This window comes from Chiloscyllium punctatum, chromosome 18 (assembly GCF_047496795.1).
Source record: "Chiloscyllium punctatum isolate Juve2018m chromosome 18, sChiPun1.3, whole genome shotgun sequence".
NCBI lineage: Eukaryota > Metazoa > Chordata > Chondrichthyes > Orectolobiformes > Hemiscylliidae > Chiloscyllium > Chiloscyllium punctatum.
The window spans coordinates 98,994,174-99,013,517 of NC_092756.1; the positions used below are offsets into that span (position 1 = coordinate 98,994,174).

The 19,344-nt window shown below is 44.7% G+C and overlaps 1 protein-coding gene across 4 annotated transcripts in view; it reads left to right on the plus strand.

The window, feature by feature from the left end:
* The window catches only part of LOC140489398 (synaptogyrin-1-like), a 44,296-nt gene that overhangs the window by 14,522 nt on the left and 10,430 nt on the right, over nucleotides 1-19,344 (plus strand). For all 4 annotated transcript variants that reach the window (XM_072588912.1, XM_072588913.1, XM_072588910.1 and 1 more), the window contains exons 2-3: nucleotides 15,570-15,807; nucleotides 17,968-18,116. In XM_072588912.1, coding sequence (XP_072445013.1) covers nucleotides 15,570-15,807; nucleotides 17,968-18,116 — 387 coding nt within the window. The remainder of the gene's footprint in view (nucleotides 1-15,569; nucleotides 15,808-17,967; nucleotides 18,117-19,344) is intronic.

The window sequence follows — 19,344 nt, forward strand, 5'->3', positions numbered from 1 at the left end:
TTCATTGTAGTAAGAAAGGCACGGAATCTGTGTACAGCAAGGTGCCACAAACAACAATATACGAATGATCAAATAATTTGATTTTTAGTGGTATTGATTGAGGGCTAAATATTGATCAGGACAATATGGTAGAATTCCTCTGCTCTCCTTCAGAATCATAGTCCCTTTTCATTCCTCTGAGAGAGTCGAGGTGAGCCTTGGATAAATGTCTCATTAGATACGAGGTGAAGTAGGTGATTTCCACTTTGTATTATAGGCATGTATGTACATTTTTAAAATGTTGGTATCGGCACATTATAGGAGAAATTGCATCTGTATTGCTACCTGTTAATGAGTGTGATACAGTTGTACGATGTTCTTTGATTTGTATATTTAAAATCACATTGAGCTCCCAGTGATGAACCTGTTACAACCCATACCTTACCCTAATGTTAAATAGGCTAAAATATTCTTCTGATGCAAGTTGCGATTGTAAGCAGAAGGACAGCAGCCACTTTGAGTGGTATTGTGTGGTTCAAATGCCCAGAATGATAAAAATCAACTTGATTTGTTGTCATTGGAAATCATGATCTGTGATGTAAGGTGTATGGTTTCTATATATTTTAATATCATGTATTTCAGATTTTTGGATTTTGAACTAGTGGTAAGTGGGTTTTGAGTCTGTTTAATGATTAATTTGTAAGTATCTCTGTAGCCATGGTGACTTCTTAAAACAAAACATGTGAGAGAGAGTTTTTGGAGAGTAGTTGGTTTTATTTACATTTAGGTAGGTTTTGAGAATGAGCAGAGTACATGTATATAGTTGTGCTTTGGGGTTCATTTTAGAAGGTCAGAGATTAATTATTCTTACCTGAGTGGAGATGCCCAGAGCTTGATTTCTATTTGCAGAAGTATTGGTTGAATGTTTAAAACATTTGCTCCTGTAGAAAGGAGACAATTTAGAAATGTTGAGGAATAGGATACCTCCATATAAGGAGTTTAGTTTGAAATTTCAGGCCAGAATTGTTTGGTTAAAACCCTGAAGGGGTTATTCAATACTGAGAAATTTAAACTCTGTGTGAAGGCTTAAAGAGGCCATCAGATTCTCAAGACTGGAAACTGAAGCCACAGTTAAATTAAGTCTGAAACATGTGACGGTGAATGGAGTTTTCTCTGGTGTGAGTAATTTAAATAAGTCCTGTTGTGATTAATGCGATTGTATTTTACTTTTGTTCTGAAATCTTTAAACTTGTGTTCATAGAGTCATAGAGATGTACAGCATGGAAACAGACCCTTCGGTCCAACCCTTCCATGCTGACCAGATATCCCAACCCAATCTAGTCCCACCTGCCAGCACCTGGCCCATATCCCTCCAAACCCTTCCTATTCATACACCCATCCAAATGCCTCCTAAATGTTGCAATTGTACCAGCCTCCACCACATCCTCTGGCAACGCATTCCATACATGTACCGCCCTGTTGGTGTCTTTTATATTTTTCCCCCTCTCACCCCAAACCTATGCCCTCTAGTTCTGGACTCCCTGATCCATGGGAAATGACTCTGCCTATTTACCCTTTCCATGCCCCTCAATTTTGTAAACCTCGAAGGTCACCCCCTAGCCTCCAACGCTCCGGGAAAACAGATGCACTGCGTCAATTCACCAAATCTCCCTTCAAAATACTCACTAAACCTAAAGGTAAGATTAGGGTAAACAGAAGGAAACACCACTTCAAAATCATGGTGAGAGACTTGGCAATCTTTAAAGTATATTACCATTTCTTGATCTCCAGCAGCCCACTACCACAGAGCAATTTAGGATGAGCAATATATAATATCTTCAAAAAGATTCTCGCTTCAAGCTTTTCTGAAACTACATATGCAACGTAAGTGCTGGGTATTTACAGCTCTAAATAAAAGGCCATTTCTTTCCAATGTAGCACACTTCATTTAGTTGGTATCTTAGTCACTAATTTGTCCTGATAGTGCTGCTATCCCTGCTTCCCTCAGTCGACAAACAATAACCCAAATACCAGGAAGGTGAAGGAAAAAAGATGTAGTGTTGGTGATTTTGACAGTTTTAAGAAGAGCCCATGACTTAAGACAGTCATGGTGCACCTGATTCACATTGTGGATGGTGGACTTAGACCTCCTTGCTGCTCTTTAAGACTTTTTGGTCCAGATTTCTCATTTCAGGCAAAGATGTGACCAGTACATCAGTGCTGCCATTTTCACCCTGCTCCTTGCGCAACCAACTTCACCCAAATGATAACCAAAGTTCAAGGGGGGGAAAAAATTTTTTAAAACGGTCATAACATCCACCCAAATTTAAAGTGAGTTAACACGTTTGGTTGCAATCATATCAGAATCCCTACAGTGGAAGGCAGCACTGACCTTTCTCTCAAGGGAAGGTGAAGGCCTGGTGGTATCACCACGAGATCTAATCCAGAGACACAGATAATGTTCTGGGGACCCAGGTTCAAATCCCACCATGGCAGATGGTGGAATTTGAATTCAATAAAAACACATTTGGAACATGTCCAAATGCAACAAGGTCCAGACAATATCCAGGCTAGGGCTGACAAGTGGCAAGTAACATGCATGCCATACAAAATGCCGGGCTGTGACCATCACTAAGGGACAGAATATAGTCACTATCGCTTGACTTATATATGAATAACTTGAGTCTGGTTATCCTTCCTTTCCTTTGTGTGATAAACTTCTGTTAAAATTTCATCTGCAGCATTGCATGTTTGTGTTTCAGTAAAAGGCCACATTGTTCAGGCCAAAAATATCTATCAAGTCAAATTCCTGTTTGGGATTTGATTTGTCAATAATAACATTAGCTGGGGACATAACAGATGATACATTACAAAAGAGGCCCTTTGGAAACTTGAGAAAACATGAGGGTTTCGCAATTACCCCACAACTTCCCACCCTCAAAATAAACCCACAAAAAGTTCCTTTTACAAATATTTATTCCAAATTCCTTTTGAAAGTTCCTGTTGAATCTACTTCTCCCTCCCTTTCAGGCAGTATGTTTTAGATAACAATACCTTGCTGTGATAAAACAGTCCCCCTTATCTCTATCTGAGTAGCAAAAGCCAGTTGTAATGCAGATTGAAACTGCGGGAGTTTGTCCTGAGCCCCTGTTTTAGTATGGGGCGATCAGAGACATTTGGGTTGTGGGTGTTTTTTTGCAGGTTAAACATTTGATCCATAGTACTGATGTTTATTGTATTTAATTTAAGAATCATGTCACTGTCCAAAGGCTGAAGTTCAGTGTAAATTTCATTACAAAATCCATATATAGATGAAGTAATCAGGTTAAAAGCATATAATAATCATGTAATTGCCAAAATAGGTAAACAAATTTAATAGAAAACAGGGAAGTGGTAGATGGGCTGTCAAAAGAAGGGTAATGTTGAACGAAATGTATAAACCAAGCACCATTACTGCACCACTGAAGCCTACACAGTCTTCATTGACCAAGATAAGGTTATTCTTACATCTGGGAGTGTTAAGCATGGGCTGATCTACCAGTGCTTCTGTTATACAAAGGGAAACCTTGCTAATGGATTTATGTCAGGCATTTATTACCACAACTGAGTTGAGAAGAGAAAGGGGCTTTTGTCCTTCTATATCCAGTTTAATCAGCCCATTCCCTGTTCAACGGGAGAGATTGACACTGAGAGACCTTTCTCGTAAGGAGATTTGAGAGGGGAGGAATAGAGGTCAGGGAGGGCAGGTTTCGGGGCCGTCTGTTTGCTGCATCACTAAAGCTCTTGTTGATTCTCTGTTCCCTTCTGATTAGATGCCTGGACGATTAGCTTCCTTAGTAAAACATTGCTACTGGGGAGAGAGAAGCAAAGAGAACAATGGGATTTAGTTGGAGGGAGTGCCACTTGCAGACCACCATCCAGTTTCATTTATTTGGAGGGAGATTTTGCTTGAAAAATTGTAGCTTATTTCCAGAGTGCTCAATCTTAAATCCACTTGCTTCTTGAACTTTTAGCAGGATTTGAGCTAGATCTCCATCATCTTGAGTTCTCTGCCTGAGGGCAGGTTCCACCCACAGCATCATGACAAGGAGATGAATTTACCGCAGCCAGAATGGGGTTAACAGCTACTCTGGATGTTGGTATCTATGTGCAATATGTGGGAGGTTATGGCCCCAGCTGGGGTTTTCTATTCATTCACAGGATGTGAGCTCAGCCAGCCTGTATTGCCCTTCCTTAACCGATTCCCATTGCCTGTAATTTTGTTTGGGCCCTGTGATGTCACATATGGTTGAACATAGCCTTGATGTCAAGGGTAGTGTCTCTCTTATTCTCACCTGGAGTTCAGCAATGTCCATCTTTGAGCCAAGACTGTGATGAAGTTTGGGAGCTGACTGGCCTTGGTGCAACCCAGATTGAAAACCAGGGTGAGCAGGCTATTGTTAAGCAAGTGCAATGTGCTATCACTTTTGATGACCCCTGCCATCATTTTACTGATGATCGAGGGTAACAATCGGCCGAGTTGGAATTATCCTGCATTTTGTGTACAGGATGTTCCTGGGCATAGACATCTACATGTGCTGGAAGTTTCACCAGCCACAGAAACTTAAGATCTGGGTTTCTGAGTTTGAGCAGTGGCTGAGTCACTGTGGTATATTGTTGAGGCTGATTGTTGTATGGGATGGTACATACAGAGAGGTACTCTCACTGCAGCTTAAGTGCCTGGAAGCAGCAAGGAAATGAGCTACCACCAGGCAGATAGTGACGGGGTCCCTTGGCGTGCTGCTGACACATCACTTTTCTGTTTTGGAAGCTGGTAAGGATTTTGATATCACAAGGGAGTGCAATCAGAGCCACGTTTGTGTATTACATGTGCTTTGCTGTGTAGTAGGAGAGAAAAATAAAGGAGGAGCAATAGTGATGAGGGATGCACTTGTTATCTTTCTGTGGTCATTGACATGAGTCCAGATAATACGTTGCCCCATTGGTGCCATGGTCAAGAAGCTCTGAGCAGCTGCATGACATTCTTCTGGAGGAGGGTGAACAGCCAGAGGTCATGGTCCACATTGTGTCACAAAACTGATCCTTTTCTCAAGGATACTGTGTCCTTGATTTTTTTTCAGAGGGGTGGTAAAACACTCCGGGCTCCAAAGCAGCTGGGTTTGGTACGAAAATAAAAGGGCATTGAGAGGCCTCTTTGTTTATATGTAAACAGATGAGACTTTGTGGGCGGCACGGTGGCACAGTGGTTAGCACTGCTGCCTCACAGCGCCTGAGACCCGGGTTCAATTCCCGCCTCAGGCGACTGACTGTGTGGAGTTTGCACGTTCTCCCCGTGTCTGCGTGGGTTTCCTCCGGGTGCTCCGGTTTCCTCCCACAGTCCAAAGATGTGCAGGCCAGGTGAATTAGCCATGCTAAATTGCCCATAGTGTTAGGTAAGGGGTAAATGTAGATGTAGGGGTATGGGTGGGTTACGCTTCGGCGGGGCGGTGTGGACTTGTTGGGCCGAAGGGCCTGTTTCCACACTGTAAGTAATCTAATCTAAGTAATCTAATCTAATCTAATCTAATCTAATCTTTAGGCCAAAGCTTTTATGTTTAGAAGTAACTTGTGTAATGAAAGGGAAGTGGCCAGTCATGGAAACTGAGGTTAAGTTAAGAAGTTCAGCTGTAGAGCTGTGTGGAAACAGGCTGCTGGACTCTCTCTCCTTCTGCCCTTCTAACTTGGACTTGTCAGCCTTTGTTTCATTTTGACAGTGTGTAAGGGTTTTGTTCGTTGGGACTGTTGTGTATATTTGGAGCAGCATAATTAAGTCGTTTGGATAGACTGATTTCTGTACATATTCTTTATTCAGTTCTTTGTGTTTCATTCTGTAATTTTGTGAATACATTTTTATCAGTTTTAAAACCTGGTAGTCAATCTAGCTAACTACTCCGAGTAATTTTCACTATACACTTACCAAAACAAATAGCAAAGCTACAGTCTGGGCTGCCTGCTTAAGAATGTTTTGAGTGGTCTGGCCTAGTCCATAACAATTGGCACCAATGGCTTTGGTTGGTAGGGAGATGAGGTTCTGCAATCAGAATTTAAGGAGTTAGGTAGGAAATTAGCATGCTCGACCTCAAGTATATATTAACTTCCAGGTTATTCCCAGTGACTGGTGTAAGTAAGCATAGAAATAGGGCAGATGAATGCATGGCTAAAAAGTAGTGCAGGAGGGAAGGCTTTAGATTCCTGGGACACTGGGACTTGCTCTGGAGTTGAACGTTCTGCATCAGATCAATTTTCTGATTTGGTGCTCTGATCCCCAACTAGCCAACCCTCATGGAGTCCAAGGTCAGAGTAGCTGTGGCTCTTTCCTGTATGGAGAATACTCAGGAGACAGAGGTGTGCAGATGACACTGAGGATGATCTGGGGCTGGCGAAGGTAAGAGATGAGCAAGGCCATGAAGATTTAAAGGATGAGAACTTGAAAATTGAGTCATGCCATTGTAGGTCAGAAAGCAAGGGGCGATGCAAAGCACTCACAGCTAGTGAACTGAGTTTGTCTTTCTGTCACTGTTTTATAAAGAAATGTGGCAACTGCTCCGAGTACAGCAAGAGCCCACAAACCATCAAGAGATGGGTGAGCAGACAGCATGATGACATTTAGTGCCTGTTCTTCTCTCCTTGGATAACATGTTGATTGCCTGCTTGATGCTCTTCCATGTCCTTAAATTTCTGCAGTCGCTGGGTAGCACCTTTTGCATCTTGTGATGTGGCTAACTCTGGCAACACTGATACTTCTTGCCTGTCAACCTGATTTATCCTTCTGCAGGTGGTGAGGAACTGCTGTCTTGAACACTGCAGAACCGAAATTAGGAAGAAAACTCCAGGGATTGATGGGCAATTCCCCCAGTTTGGCGGTGATTTCATCTGGCCTGTGCCCTCGTCAAACAAGGCGCCAGAGGTCACTGATCTTTGGGAGGATGTTCAATAACAGTGATCATTATTTTGGGCTCTAGGAGTTTCAATCTTATTTTTCAATCTTAACTGAAGCCTTATGGCCGAAGTGTTGCTGTAACGTGGTCACAGTTTCTCAAATAATCCTCACCCTGCTGCCCCAGTTACACTGTGGCAAATTACTGGCTCTTTCATCTTGGCTGCTGCAGGGCCTGTGAAGAACAAAGTCACCACACAGTCCAGCGAATTAGCGTCGGTATTTTTAAGTTCCGCCTGAGGACCACGTGGACCCGAAACCACCTCCCTTCGGATTGAGCAGATGAAGAGCCAGCATTGAGACCTCTCCCGTGCTCCTCATGTGACAAGCCCACTGTTTGTTGTGTTGGCTGCTTGAAGTTTCTGTTTTTCAGTTTCAAACTGTAGGAGCCTCAGCGCAAAGTCCAAACTAAAACAGCCACTGCAGTCTTGAGGAAGAGCCTACATTGTTGGCAGAGCTGTCTTTCTGATAGTCTTAAACTTAGATCCTGTAAGTGTTCATAACTGGATGCAAAAAGTCCCATGGCCTTACTTGAAGAGGGATTTCACCCTGGTGTCCTGTTTCCAATATTTATCCCTCAACCACCGTCATTAAAACAAAGTACTGTAACATTTATCACACTGCACAAGCAGTAATTTGCCATGTTTCTTTTATTCTAGCAACTACACCTTGATGCCTATAAAGTGCTTTAAAATATGCTTTCTATTTTCATTTCAGCAACTCTGTATTTTTAGTTACGAAATGCAGTCGGTCTTCGGAAGCTTTACTGCATCCTGGGAATCAGAAGCAATTACTTCGAATCAAACTGGGTTAGTGGGAAGGACGGTACTTGGAATTTTCCAACTCAGAAACAGACCCTTTGGCCCATCAGCTCCTCCCACCCCCACCTTACGTTGTCAACATAACCTTCTGTTTCTTTATTCATTGTACTACGTCTTATCCAGCTTTCTATTAAAACATTTTGAATAACCTCCTCAACTGGCTGGGATCTCTGCATTCTCCAAGTCTGGTCCCCTGTGATGTCTTCACCCATTTTAACCAGTTCACCATTGGCGACCATCTTCACTCAACCGTCTGGAATTCCCTCCTGCATCTCAATATTGGAAGGATTGTGTTTATGTACATGAGTGCTTCAAAAACATTACACCTGTGCCTTGCAGGTTAAAATACAGTATTTTAGTTTAAATGGTGAAATGACCTAAGCTCTACGATCCTTCCATATTCAGTCGTGAATATTGGTGGACAATTAAACAATTCACTGGAGGAGGATGCTCCACAAATATCCCCACCCTCCATGATGGAGGAGCCCAGCACATCAGGGCAATCAAAAAGAACAACTGAGGTATTTGCAGCAATCTGTAGCTGGAAGTGCCAAGTGGATGGATGCAACGTTTTCACATACACACGGAGGTGTGTATAGGCAATGATCTGCCAGAGGAAGTGGTAGAGATGGGTTCAATTGCAACATTTAAAACTCATTTGGACAGGTACATGGATAGGAAAGGGTTAGAGAGATATGGGCCAAATGCAGGCAAATGAGATTAGTTCAGTTTAGGAAACTTGGTCAGCATGGATGAGTTGGACCGAAGGGCCTGCTTCTGTGCTGTATGAATGTATGTGTCCAGAGATCACCAGTATCACAGACCCCAGCCTTCAGCCTATTCGATTTACTCTATGTTGTTATACCTTATCGAGTAGTGTTCTGGAAATCAAGGCTTGCTCCTCTTGGAGACTTCACAAATGTAAAAGATTTTTTAAAATTTCCTGCTTTTTTATACCGAGGTTGACAATGTATGATTAGATTAGATTCTCTATAGTGTGGAAACAGGCCCTTTGGCCCGACAAGTCCACACCGACCCTCCGAAGAGTAACCCACCCAGACCATTTCCCTCTGACTAGTGCATCTAACACTATGGGCAATTTTAGCATGGCCAATTCACCTGACCTGCACATCTTTGGACTGTGGGAGGAAACCGGAGCACCCGGAGAAAACTCATGCAGACACTGGGATAATGTGTAAACTCCACACAGACAGTTGCCTGAGGCTGGAATTGAACCTGGGACCCTGTGCTAACCAGTAAGCCACATGCTGCCCCTGGTATTAACCAGGTTTCTGTACTTAGCATCTACTTACTTGTCTAAATAGTAATTGTTGTTAACTGCAAGTTGATAGTTATGTGCTGTCAATATATAACTACTTTAGTTAAAACTCTAGCCCACTTATAAAATTCTGCCTCTAGCTCACATACAGAAAGACACTCAAACAACATGGGTGTTAAAGATTGAGGGAGGTGGGATCTGAGGGCAGCAGTTCAGTGAGTCCTGTCAGAGTTTGCTGATCGGAATGCCGATTCTTTATCTTCCTTATTAGCCTGTTTTTGCAGGAGGCACAGGGTGACTTATAAAGGTCTCTGACTTATTAAACAAAAATCACAGTTTACAACAACTGGAAAGGGGAAACAAACTGGCTATTTTCAGATTTGAGATGCTTTTATTTTACTGCAGAGCAGAAACAGCACCTTCCTTCCCAAAGGTCTGATAGCTTCTGCTCCAAACATTCCTACCCCAAAGCTGTTTGGCTACCTGGGAGCCAATCACATGGCTGTTGGCAGGCAGAAAGCCTTTTGTCATTGGTCTGTGGACTAGTGACCAAGTATCAATCAGCTACCTGTGGCCAGTCAAATCTCCCTTCAAACACCGCTCCCTGGTTCCAGCTCCTCTGTAATCAGGCTTCCCCCACTTGTTGAATCAACAGCTGTGTGAACAGTATTTATATTGAGTGTCAGGTAAGATGCTTTAAAAAAGTGCAGTGATTTTGAACTAGCCTTATTTTGTAATACAGAAAAATAAAAAACTCAGGTATTTAGAATGTGTCATCAAGAAACAGCTGAAGGCACTGGATACTGTAAAGGCTACAGGCCTTGACAACATTGCAGCAATAGCAATGAAGACTTGTGCTCCAGCAATTGCAGAGCCCTAAGCCTAGCTGTTCCAGTACAGTGACAACACTGGAATCTGAATTGAATTGAATTGAATTTATTGTCAAGAGTACTAAGGCATAGTGAAAAGCTATGTCTTGCGAGCAATCCAGGCAGATCACAGAGTTAAGTAGCATAGATAGTAAATAATGGTAACAGCAGCAAAAACTAAAACTCAGGTACAGGCGAATGTTAAGGGTTTGTGAGGTCATTCAGTATTCTAACAACAGTAGGGTAGTAACTGTTTTGAAACCGGCTGGTGCATGTGTTCAAACTTCTGTACCTTCTTGATGGTAGAGGTTGTAGAAAAGCATTGCTAGGGTGGGATGGATCTTTGAAAATGCTGGCAGCCTTTCCTTGACAGCGGGCCTGGTAGATGGATTCTGTAGATGGGAGGTTGGCCTTTGTGATTGTCAGGGCTGAGTTCACCATTCTCTGCAACCATGTCCAATCTTGAATGGTGCAGTTACCATACCAGGTAGTGATACATCCAGACAGAATGCTCTCAGTGGCGCACCTATAAAACTTGGCAAGGTTATTTGCTGTCATGCCAAATTTCCTCAGCTGCCTGAGGAAGAGGAGACTTTGTTGGGCCTTTGTAACCAGTGCGTCCACATGAACAGTCCAAGAAAGCTTGTTGTGGATGACCACTCCCTGGAGCTTGACAGTCTCCACTCGTTCCATCTCTGTGCTGTTAATGTGTAGGGGGGGCATGAGTAACATTCTGCTGAAAGTCAATAATGAGTTCCTTGTTTTTGCTGGCATTGGGAGCTAGGTTGTTCTCAGTGCACCATTTTTCCAGGTCTTCCACCTCCTGGCTGGAGTCTGTTTCATTGCCATGTGAGATTCGACCGAATATAGTGATGTCATCAGCGAGCTTGTAAATGGCAGTGGTCTGGTATTTGGCGACACAGTCATGGGTATACAGTGAGTACAGTAGGGGGGCTGAGTACGCACTCCTGGGGGGCTCCAGTGTTGAGGATGAAATATTGTCCCCATCTTCATTGATTGTGGCCTGTGGATCAGGAAACTGAGGATCCAGTTGCAGAGAGAGTGGGGCTTAGTCTGAGATCACTAAGTTTAGTCATCAGTCTCAAGGGGATAATAGTGTTGAAGGCTGAACTGTAGTCAATGAGTAGGATTCTTATGTAGCTGTACTTGGTGTCAGGATGTTCTAGGGAGGAGTGAAGGGCAAGTGATATGGCATCTGACATGGATCTGTTGGTCCAATAGGCAAATTGGAGTAGGTCAGAGGTAGTGGGGAGGCTGGAGTTGTTTAATGCCATGACCAACCTTCCAAAGCACTTCCTACCACTGAAGTTAGGGCCACTGGGTGGTAGTCATTGCGACACGCTGCATGAGCCTTCTTAGGCACAGGGATAATGTTGGCATTATTGAAATAGGCAGGGACAGTGGCCTGCTGCAGGGAGAGGTTGAAGATGCCCGGGAAGACCTCTGCCAGTCAATCTGCACATGCTCTGAGTGCACGGCCTGGTACTCCGTCTGTTCCCATCACTTTCCTTGGATTCATGCAAAGGAAAACTGATCTGACCTCTGATGCAGTGACTGTTAGGATAGGTTTGTCAGGACATGTCGGAATAGGTGCTACCTCTCTGCCAAATTCTGCTCAAAGCGAACATAGCAGGCATTGAAATGGTCTTGGAAGGATATGTCATCGTCAGCTATCTTGCACTGACTCTTTTTTTGAACCTGTGATGTCACTCACTCCTTACCATAGTCGCCGGGTGTCTGTCTGGGTTTCTAGTTTGGAACGGTATTGGTCCTTGGCTGTCTTAATGGCTCTGCGAAGGTCATACTTAGATTCCTTATATTTAAGTGGGTCTTCTGATCTGAAGGCCTCACACCTGGTTTTCAGATGTGTGTCCTGTCTGTCCTGATTCATCCAGAGTTTCCTGTTGGGGAATATCCAGATTGACTTGCTCGGTATGCAGTCCTCCTCACACTTACTGATAAAGGCTGTGATGGTGGTGGTGGTGTACCCAACCTGGGTACTGCAGACTGTTTGAACATGACCGATTCCAAACAGCACCAGAGTTGATCCTCTGCTTCCACCGTCCAGCACAGGACCTTTATCCACGAGGGGAAGTCTCCGCTTGAGCTTTTGCCTGTAAGCCAGGAGAAGAAATACAGCATTGTGGTCGGAGTTCCCGAAATGTGGAGTCTACCTAACAATTTGGATAATTGTCGAGAAATGTCCTGTACAGCAAAATCCATTCTGGCCAATTACTACCACAATCTACTCTCAGTCATTAGTCAAGTAAAGAAAGGTGTCATGAACAGTGCTAACAAGTAGCACCAACTCAGCAATAACCTGCTCAGTGACACCCAGTTTGGGTTCACCAGGACCACATGCCTCCTGACCTCATTACAACCTTTGGTTGAGCAGAATTGCAGTGGTGAGATAAGAGTGACTGCCCTTGACATCAAGTCCATATTTGGTTGATAGTGGCTTTTGAGGAGCCTTAGCAAAACAGGAGTCAATGGGAATCGGGGGGCAGGGGGCAAGTCTCTGCAGGTTGCAATCATACCTGGCACAGAGGAAGAGGATGGAGATTGTTTTGGCGAGTTATTGGATGTCAGTCATTTCAGCTCCAGGATATCTCTGCAGGAGTTCCTCAGGATAGTGTACTAGGCCTAACCATCCTCCAGCTGCTTAATCAGTGACTTTTCCTTCATAAGTCAAAACTGGGAATGTTCAGCATAATTTCACAACTCAGTTACTGAGGCAGTCCATGCCCAAGTGCAGTAAGAACTGCATAATATTCAGAATTGGGCTGAGAAGTGGCAATTAACATTCACACCAGGCAAGTGGTGACCAGGCAATGATAGTCTCTACGAAGAGAGAATCTAACTGTCACCTCTTGCCTTTCAATGGTGAATTCATTGCTAACTTCCCCCATTATCAACATTCTTGGGGTTACCATTGACCAGAAGCAGAACTGAACCAGCCTTTTTAAATGGCTACAAGACTAGGTCAGAGGCTAGGAATCTGCAGCAAATAACTCCGCCTTATCTCCCCAAAGCCCCTGTCCACCATCTACAAGTGTGATGGAATATTGTTCACTTGCCTGCATGAGTGCAGTTCTAACAGTACACAAGAAGTTCGATGCCATCCAGGTCTAAGCAGCCTGCTTGATTGGCACCACATCCACAAATGTTTACTCTACTATCACCACTTCGTAGTAGCAGCAGCGTGTAACCATGGTGACAGAGTTAGACACACCACCCAGAGCTCCTCTGCTCACGAGCTCCTTCTCTCTTTTCTCCCTCTTGCTGCAGTTCTGCCCCCCCACACCCACTCAACTTTTAACTTACCTCACCTGAAGGGAATGGAGAACGGCATCCAAGACCAGCCCAGCGCAGGAGATCAGCTGCAGACAGGGGGAGCAGAGCGTGCGCGGGGTGAGTCCCGGAGTGCGGTGCACACAGGCAGAGTCCTGGAGCGGGGCACAGAGTACGTGCCTCTGGCTGAGCCGCAGCCTGAGTGGGTGAGAGGGAGCCCAGGCTGGCTGGGGGGGGGGGGGGGGGGAATGAGTCCTAGATGGAGACCAGCACGTTGAGGCAGCAAGGCCTCGTGTTCTGAGGCCTAGCGGGCATGGAGTACTTTACAGACATTTTTTATTCTCATTCAGGAGTGTTTATAGACTCTGTATTCCCACGTTAGTCTTTTTTTGTTTCACTATTTCAATTCTGTAACAACACTTAAAATGTCTGTACCTAGGTCCCCTGTACTTAAGGTGGCACCAAGAGGCCAAAATACAATCTTTTCACTGCAGTCATTCAAGTGCATGTGACAATGAAGGCTATTCTATCCTAACCTAGTCAATTCTATTCATCAATAAGATGGTCAAAGTTTGTGAGAAGATTTGTAGCTCGGGTGCTCGTTGTTGTGGTTCTGTTCGCCGAGCTGGGAATTTGTGTTGCAAATTTTGTGCAGTCCTTGCATGGGATTTTGTACACTACATTTGTTTTGCTCATTCTGGGTATCGGGTCCTTTGTTCTGGTGAGTTGTTGTCTGAGCGTGGCTGTTGGTTTGTGTGCTGTTATGAGTCCTAGTGGTCGCAGTAGTCTGGCTGTCAGTTCGGAAATGCTCTTGATGTATGGTAGTGTGGCTAGTCCTTTGGGTTGCGGCATGTCCTCACTCCGTTGTCTTTCCCTGTTCTCTGTTTGGCTTGTCCTATAATAGTAGTGTTGTCCCAGTCGAATTCATGTTGCTTTCATAGTTTAGGACTTGGTCTGTGTGTGTGTGGCTTTCCTGCACAAAACACTACATAGGACAAACAGGAAGACAGCTAACGATCTGCATCCATGAACACCAACTAGCCACGAAACGACACGACCAGCTATCTTTAATAGCCACACACGCAGATGACAAGCAACATGAATTCGACTGGGACAATGCTACTATTATAGGACAAGCCAAACAGAGAACAGCCAGGGAATTCCTAGAGGCATGGCACTCATCCACAGATTCAATCAATAAGCACATCGACCTGGACCCAATATACCGGCCACTGCAGTGGACAGCTGGAACTGACAACCGGAAGCGGCAGATACAAACCACTACAAATGCAGGAGGAAAGATCACAGAAGCGCTTCACAGGAGGCTCCCAAGCACTGAGGATGTCACCTAGACAGGGGACGAAACGTCTGCAACACAAATTCCCAGCTCGGCGAACAGAACCACAACATCAATAAGATGCATTGCAGAAATTAATAAAGGCTCCTTGGACAACAACTTCCAAATCCACAACCACTGCTGTCTAGAAAGACAAGGATGGCAGATACATAGGAACACCACCATCTGTAAGATTTGAAAATGTATCACTGTTCCTTGATTTTTCACATTAAGACCCTGACAGTGCTGTGATGAGCCAGCACTACATGGACTTCAACATGGCAGCTCACCACCACTTTAAGAGGAATTAGGTGTTAGCAATCAGTATTGACCAAGCCTACCATTCATGAATTAATAAAAACAAAATTAGTATTAAAACATAAAAGTGTGATGTCCTACTTGCTGTACCTCGAGGAGTGGCTCCCTCTTCAGGGTGCACTGGTTGGGGGGAGGCTTCTGTACAGGCAACTTTCACTGGTCAGGCTTTAGGCTACCGGCTGGCACATTCACTCACTCTCCCTGGCATTCTCTCTCTTCTCTTGCCTCATCCCCTCTCACTTTCACTCTCACTCTCCCCCCCCCCCCCCCACTCCCTCTCCATCCTTGCAACCTCTCTTGTTCTCTGTCTCACTCACGCACTCTCTATATCTCTCGCTCTCTGTCTCTCTATTGTTCCAGCTGTCTAGTTCTCTCTCTGTGGGGTTAGGCAGTCAAGCACCAAGCTGGGTAAGTGGTCCATGAGGTTGCCATGGCAGCACGCCCAGGAGTGTGATGTTACATTGGAGTGGATTTTGTTTAAAACTGCGTTCTCAGACTGTGTAGCTCAGAGTTAGTTAATAAGCATAGATGAATGATGTTGTGAAATTACGTTACTGCTGAAGGCAATAACACCAATTCAGCTTGATGTTGAGGGGCCTAAATTGGCCTACAATAGGCTGAGCTGGAACACCCAACCTGGAGTTTATCTTCCTTTTTCTCTCCCACTCTGTGTCTGTAGCTCTTTTCGATTGTTGTCTTTGGATCAATTATCAATGAAGGTTACATGAACCGACCGACGGAGGTGGAACAGCACTGCATCTTCAACCGGAATCCCAACGCCTGTAACTATGGTATCACCATCGGTGTGCTGGCCTTCATCGGCTGCATGGCCTTCCTTGCCCTTGATGCTTACTTTCCACAGATCAGCAGCGTAAAGGATCGCAAAAAGGTGGTTCTGGGAGACATTGGATTTTCAGGTCAGTGTTTGTCTCTCAGAGAGCAGTAGATCCTCCTGCACATTGCCCCATGGAGTAGGAGGAAAAGGAGAGCATTTGGCTCCTATTGCACCATTCGATAAGATCATGGCTGCTTTGATTGTTTTGAATTCCACATTCCCATCTCCACAAATGACCTTATATTCTTGTTTGGCACGGAATTGATCAACCTCGACCTTAAAAATATTCAGGGCCACTGCCCTGCAAATCTAGCCCTGCTATTTCCAGAGCTGTTACACAGCTTAATGGTTTTATCACAGTGCACACTGTCCCCAAATTAGCTGTCACACCCAAGTTTCTGTCCTTTACCAGAACTATTTGTTAGAAATCCATTAATTCTAACCACAGATAAACAATTGGGAACTGTAGATATAACTGTACTAATTAAAACACACTGTTTGTCTTGCACACTCACACATGCACAGACACAGGTATACATATATTGAAACTCTATCTTTCATTCTTTCCCTGATTCTCCCTCTCCCCTCACTGTCTGTCTCACATGCACTGACACACACACATATACTGTCGCACGTGTGCACAGGCAGACATATTAAAATTCTGTCTCTCTCTTACACAGAAACACACTCACTCTCAGCCATATGCTGTCTCTCTCATGCACACAGACTATTATAAGTTTATGAATCTCTCTGTCTCTCTCTCTCTCTCTCCTCCCCTCTAACTCTCACCACCCCCCCCCCCCACACACACACACACGCATATAAGTTTATAAAATTTCTATTTCTCATTTCATGCGCACTTATACACTACATAAAAAGCCGGGGAAGCTATTCAAAAACAAAAATTGCTGGAAAAGCTCAGCAGGTCTGACAACATCTGTGGAGAGAAATCAGAGTTAGGGTTTTGGGTCTAGTGATCCATCCTTCGAACTCAACCCAAAACATTAACTCTGATTTCTCACCACAGATGATGCCAGATCTGCTGAGCTTTTCCAGCAATTCCTATTTTTGTTTCTGATTTGCTGCATCTGCAGTTCTTTTGGTTTCTATTGGGGAAGTGATTCAGTTGTCACATCCACAGAGTTGACTGAGTTGTTTGTTGGGATTTTCCAATCTTTCTCCCCAAGTTTGTTTTTTGTTTCATTTGGGGGGGGGGGGGGGGGGGGGGGGCACAGACAATTGATACATTCGCTGTAAAATTTCTTGCTACTGGTTAAAGGCCACAGCTTACAGCAACTGATGAGGGCAGATAAAGTAGCATTCTTTAGACTCTAGGTGTTTTACTGGAGATGAAGACACAGTGTTGTCCCTTGTAGCAATCCAAAGGTGACTGGCTACTATTGTTCACACCCACAAGCTGTTCATCTACCCCAGGGCCAATCAGGTAGTCGTCAGCTGATGGCCTTTGGCATCCACAACTCATCACAATTCTACAAACCACTCAACAACCTGCTGCCAGCCGAATCTTGTTTTGTGCCCAGTCCTGGTAAACACAACTTAGAAGGAATTTCAGAAACTTACTGTTTAAATGTTCAGAAATGCTTTCCATAATCCTTGGTGTTAAAACAGCCATTTTCATACCGTTCACAATATTAAAAAAAAGGTCTCTATCCCAAAGAGAGAACTCCTATGGGAATAGCAGAGTTTAATTCGATAAGTGTTAGCTGTGACTCCAAATGTAGCTCTCTGTCTCTCTCTCTCTCTCTCTCTCTCTCGTTTCCTCTGTCTGTCCACTTATGTACCTCTGTATCTCACAAATGTGCACACTTTCTCTAAATTCCTTTCCCCTTTTGCTCTCACTCTCATGTGCCTGCACCCTCTTGCGCACACTCACTCTGTCACATGTCCTTTCCTCTTGTGCTTCTCTTGCTCAATCCCTTATTGTCATGTTCTCCCCCTCTGTAGCTTGTGAGCTATCTATCACTCTCACCTGGTGCCACGCTGTCTTGCTCACTCCCTCTGTTGTACCTGTGATTCCCCCCACCCCCACATCATGCTACTGCTGCCCACAGAGACAGCACCCTTACATGTAGTGTCTCTCTCCCCTCCCTCCCTCTTCCAGTCTGTGCTCTGCACTGAACCGATGATGCTGCTTGGATGGTGTTCTGGATTGTTCGTGCCTCAGGACCCACCTCCCTCTGCTGCAGAGTCACAGTTTCCTTTCCTTTGTTTCTTCTAACAGCGTTTTGGTCCTTCCTATGGTTTGTGGGATTCTGTTTCCTCACCAACCAGTGGCAAGTAACAGATCTGGAGAAGGACGACCCGTTAAAGGAAGGAGCTGATGCTGCTCGAGCTGCTATCACCTTCTCTTTCTTCTCAATCTTCACTTGGGTAAGTTGTCTCACTCTAGATCCTCTGCACCCAGCATGGCATTGGTACACTGGGTTCGACACCTACCCCTCCTCCCATAACGACAGGGACTATATAGTGGCCAGGTGCCATAAGGCACCAGGGACCCCAGTTCGATACCACCCTCGGGCGACTGTCTTTGTGGAGTTTGCACGTTCTCCCTTTGTCTGTGTGGGGGTTTCCTTTAGGTGCTCCGGTTTCCTCCCACAGTCCAAAGCCGTGCTAAAGATTGCCCAGTGTCCAGGTATGTGCAGGTTAAGTGGGTTAGCCATGATACAGAGATGGGGTTGGTCGAGGTGGAATACTCTTTAGAGGATTGGTACAGATTTGATGGGCTGAATGGCCTCTTGCTGCACTGTCTGGATCCTGGATTCTATGACCCTTCCCCTGGGGTCACATTGAGATAGTAGAGTGTTGACCATCTTCTCTTGTCCATTCACTTTCAAGGCTTGGCCTAGAATTTGGGTCAATGCATTCAAATCCCATTCAGAAAAGCGCAGTGGAGAAAACTGACCCCCTGTCTGGGGTCCAAGGGGATTTCATAGAAAGCTTACAGCACAGAAGGTGACCATTCAGCCTCCTGTGTGTACTGGCTGAGTAAACCAACTGCCCGGTTGAATCCTGCTTTCTGGCACCTGATTCAAAAACTTGCAAGACGCAGCGTTTCAGGTACATCATTAAATCCAATGAGCAACGTTCCAAAATGGCAGCACATTGGAGCCTTTGAACAATTAACAGTTGGCACTCCAACATTTTGGGTCTGAGTTACCCAACAGAGCATCAAGGAATCAGTGTAGCAGACTAACTCTTGGTCAGTGTGGGAATGGTGCATGGGGCTTGACTATCTAATCCGTGCTGTCCCTGTCCTGGAAGTGTTTGACTGGGACAGTGTAGAGGGGGGCTTTACTCTGTATCTAACCCCGTGCTGTCACTGTCCTGGGGAATTTGAGGGGGGGCAATGTAGAGAGAAACTCAGAGTTTAAAAGAGGAGAGGCAACTTTACTCTGTATGTAATCCCATGCTGTTCCTGTCCTGGTAGTTTTTGAGGGGAACAGTGTAGAGGGAGATTCACCATTTCTTTCAGATTATTATGTTTTATACCCCATTAGTTTCTAATGAGTGGTCTGGAGAACAGAGCATAGAGATGCTGTTAGTGACAGCTTGCTACTTTCAGCTCCTGACCACTTTTCATCCTCCAGTCCTCACGTGT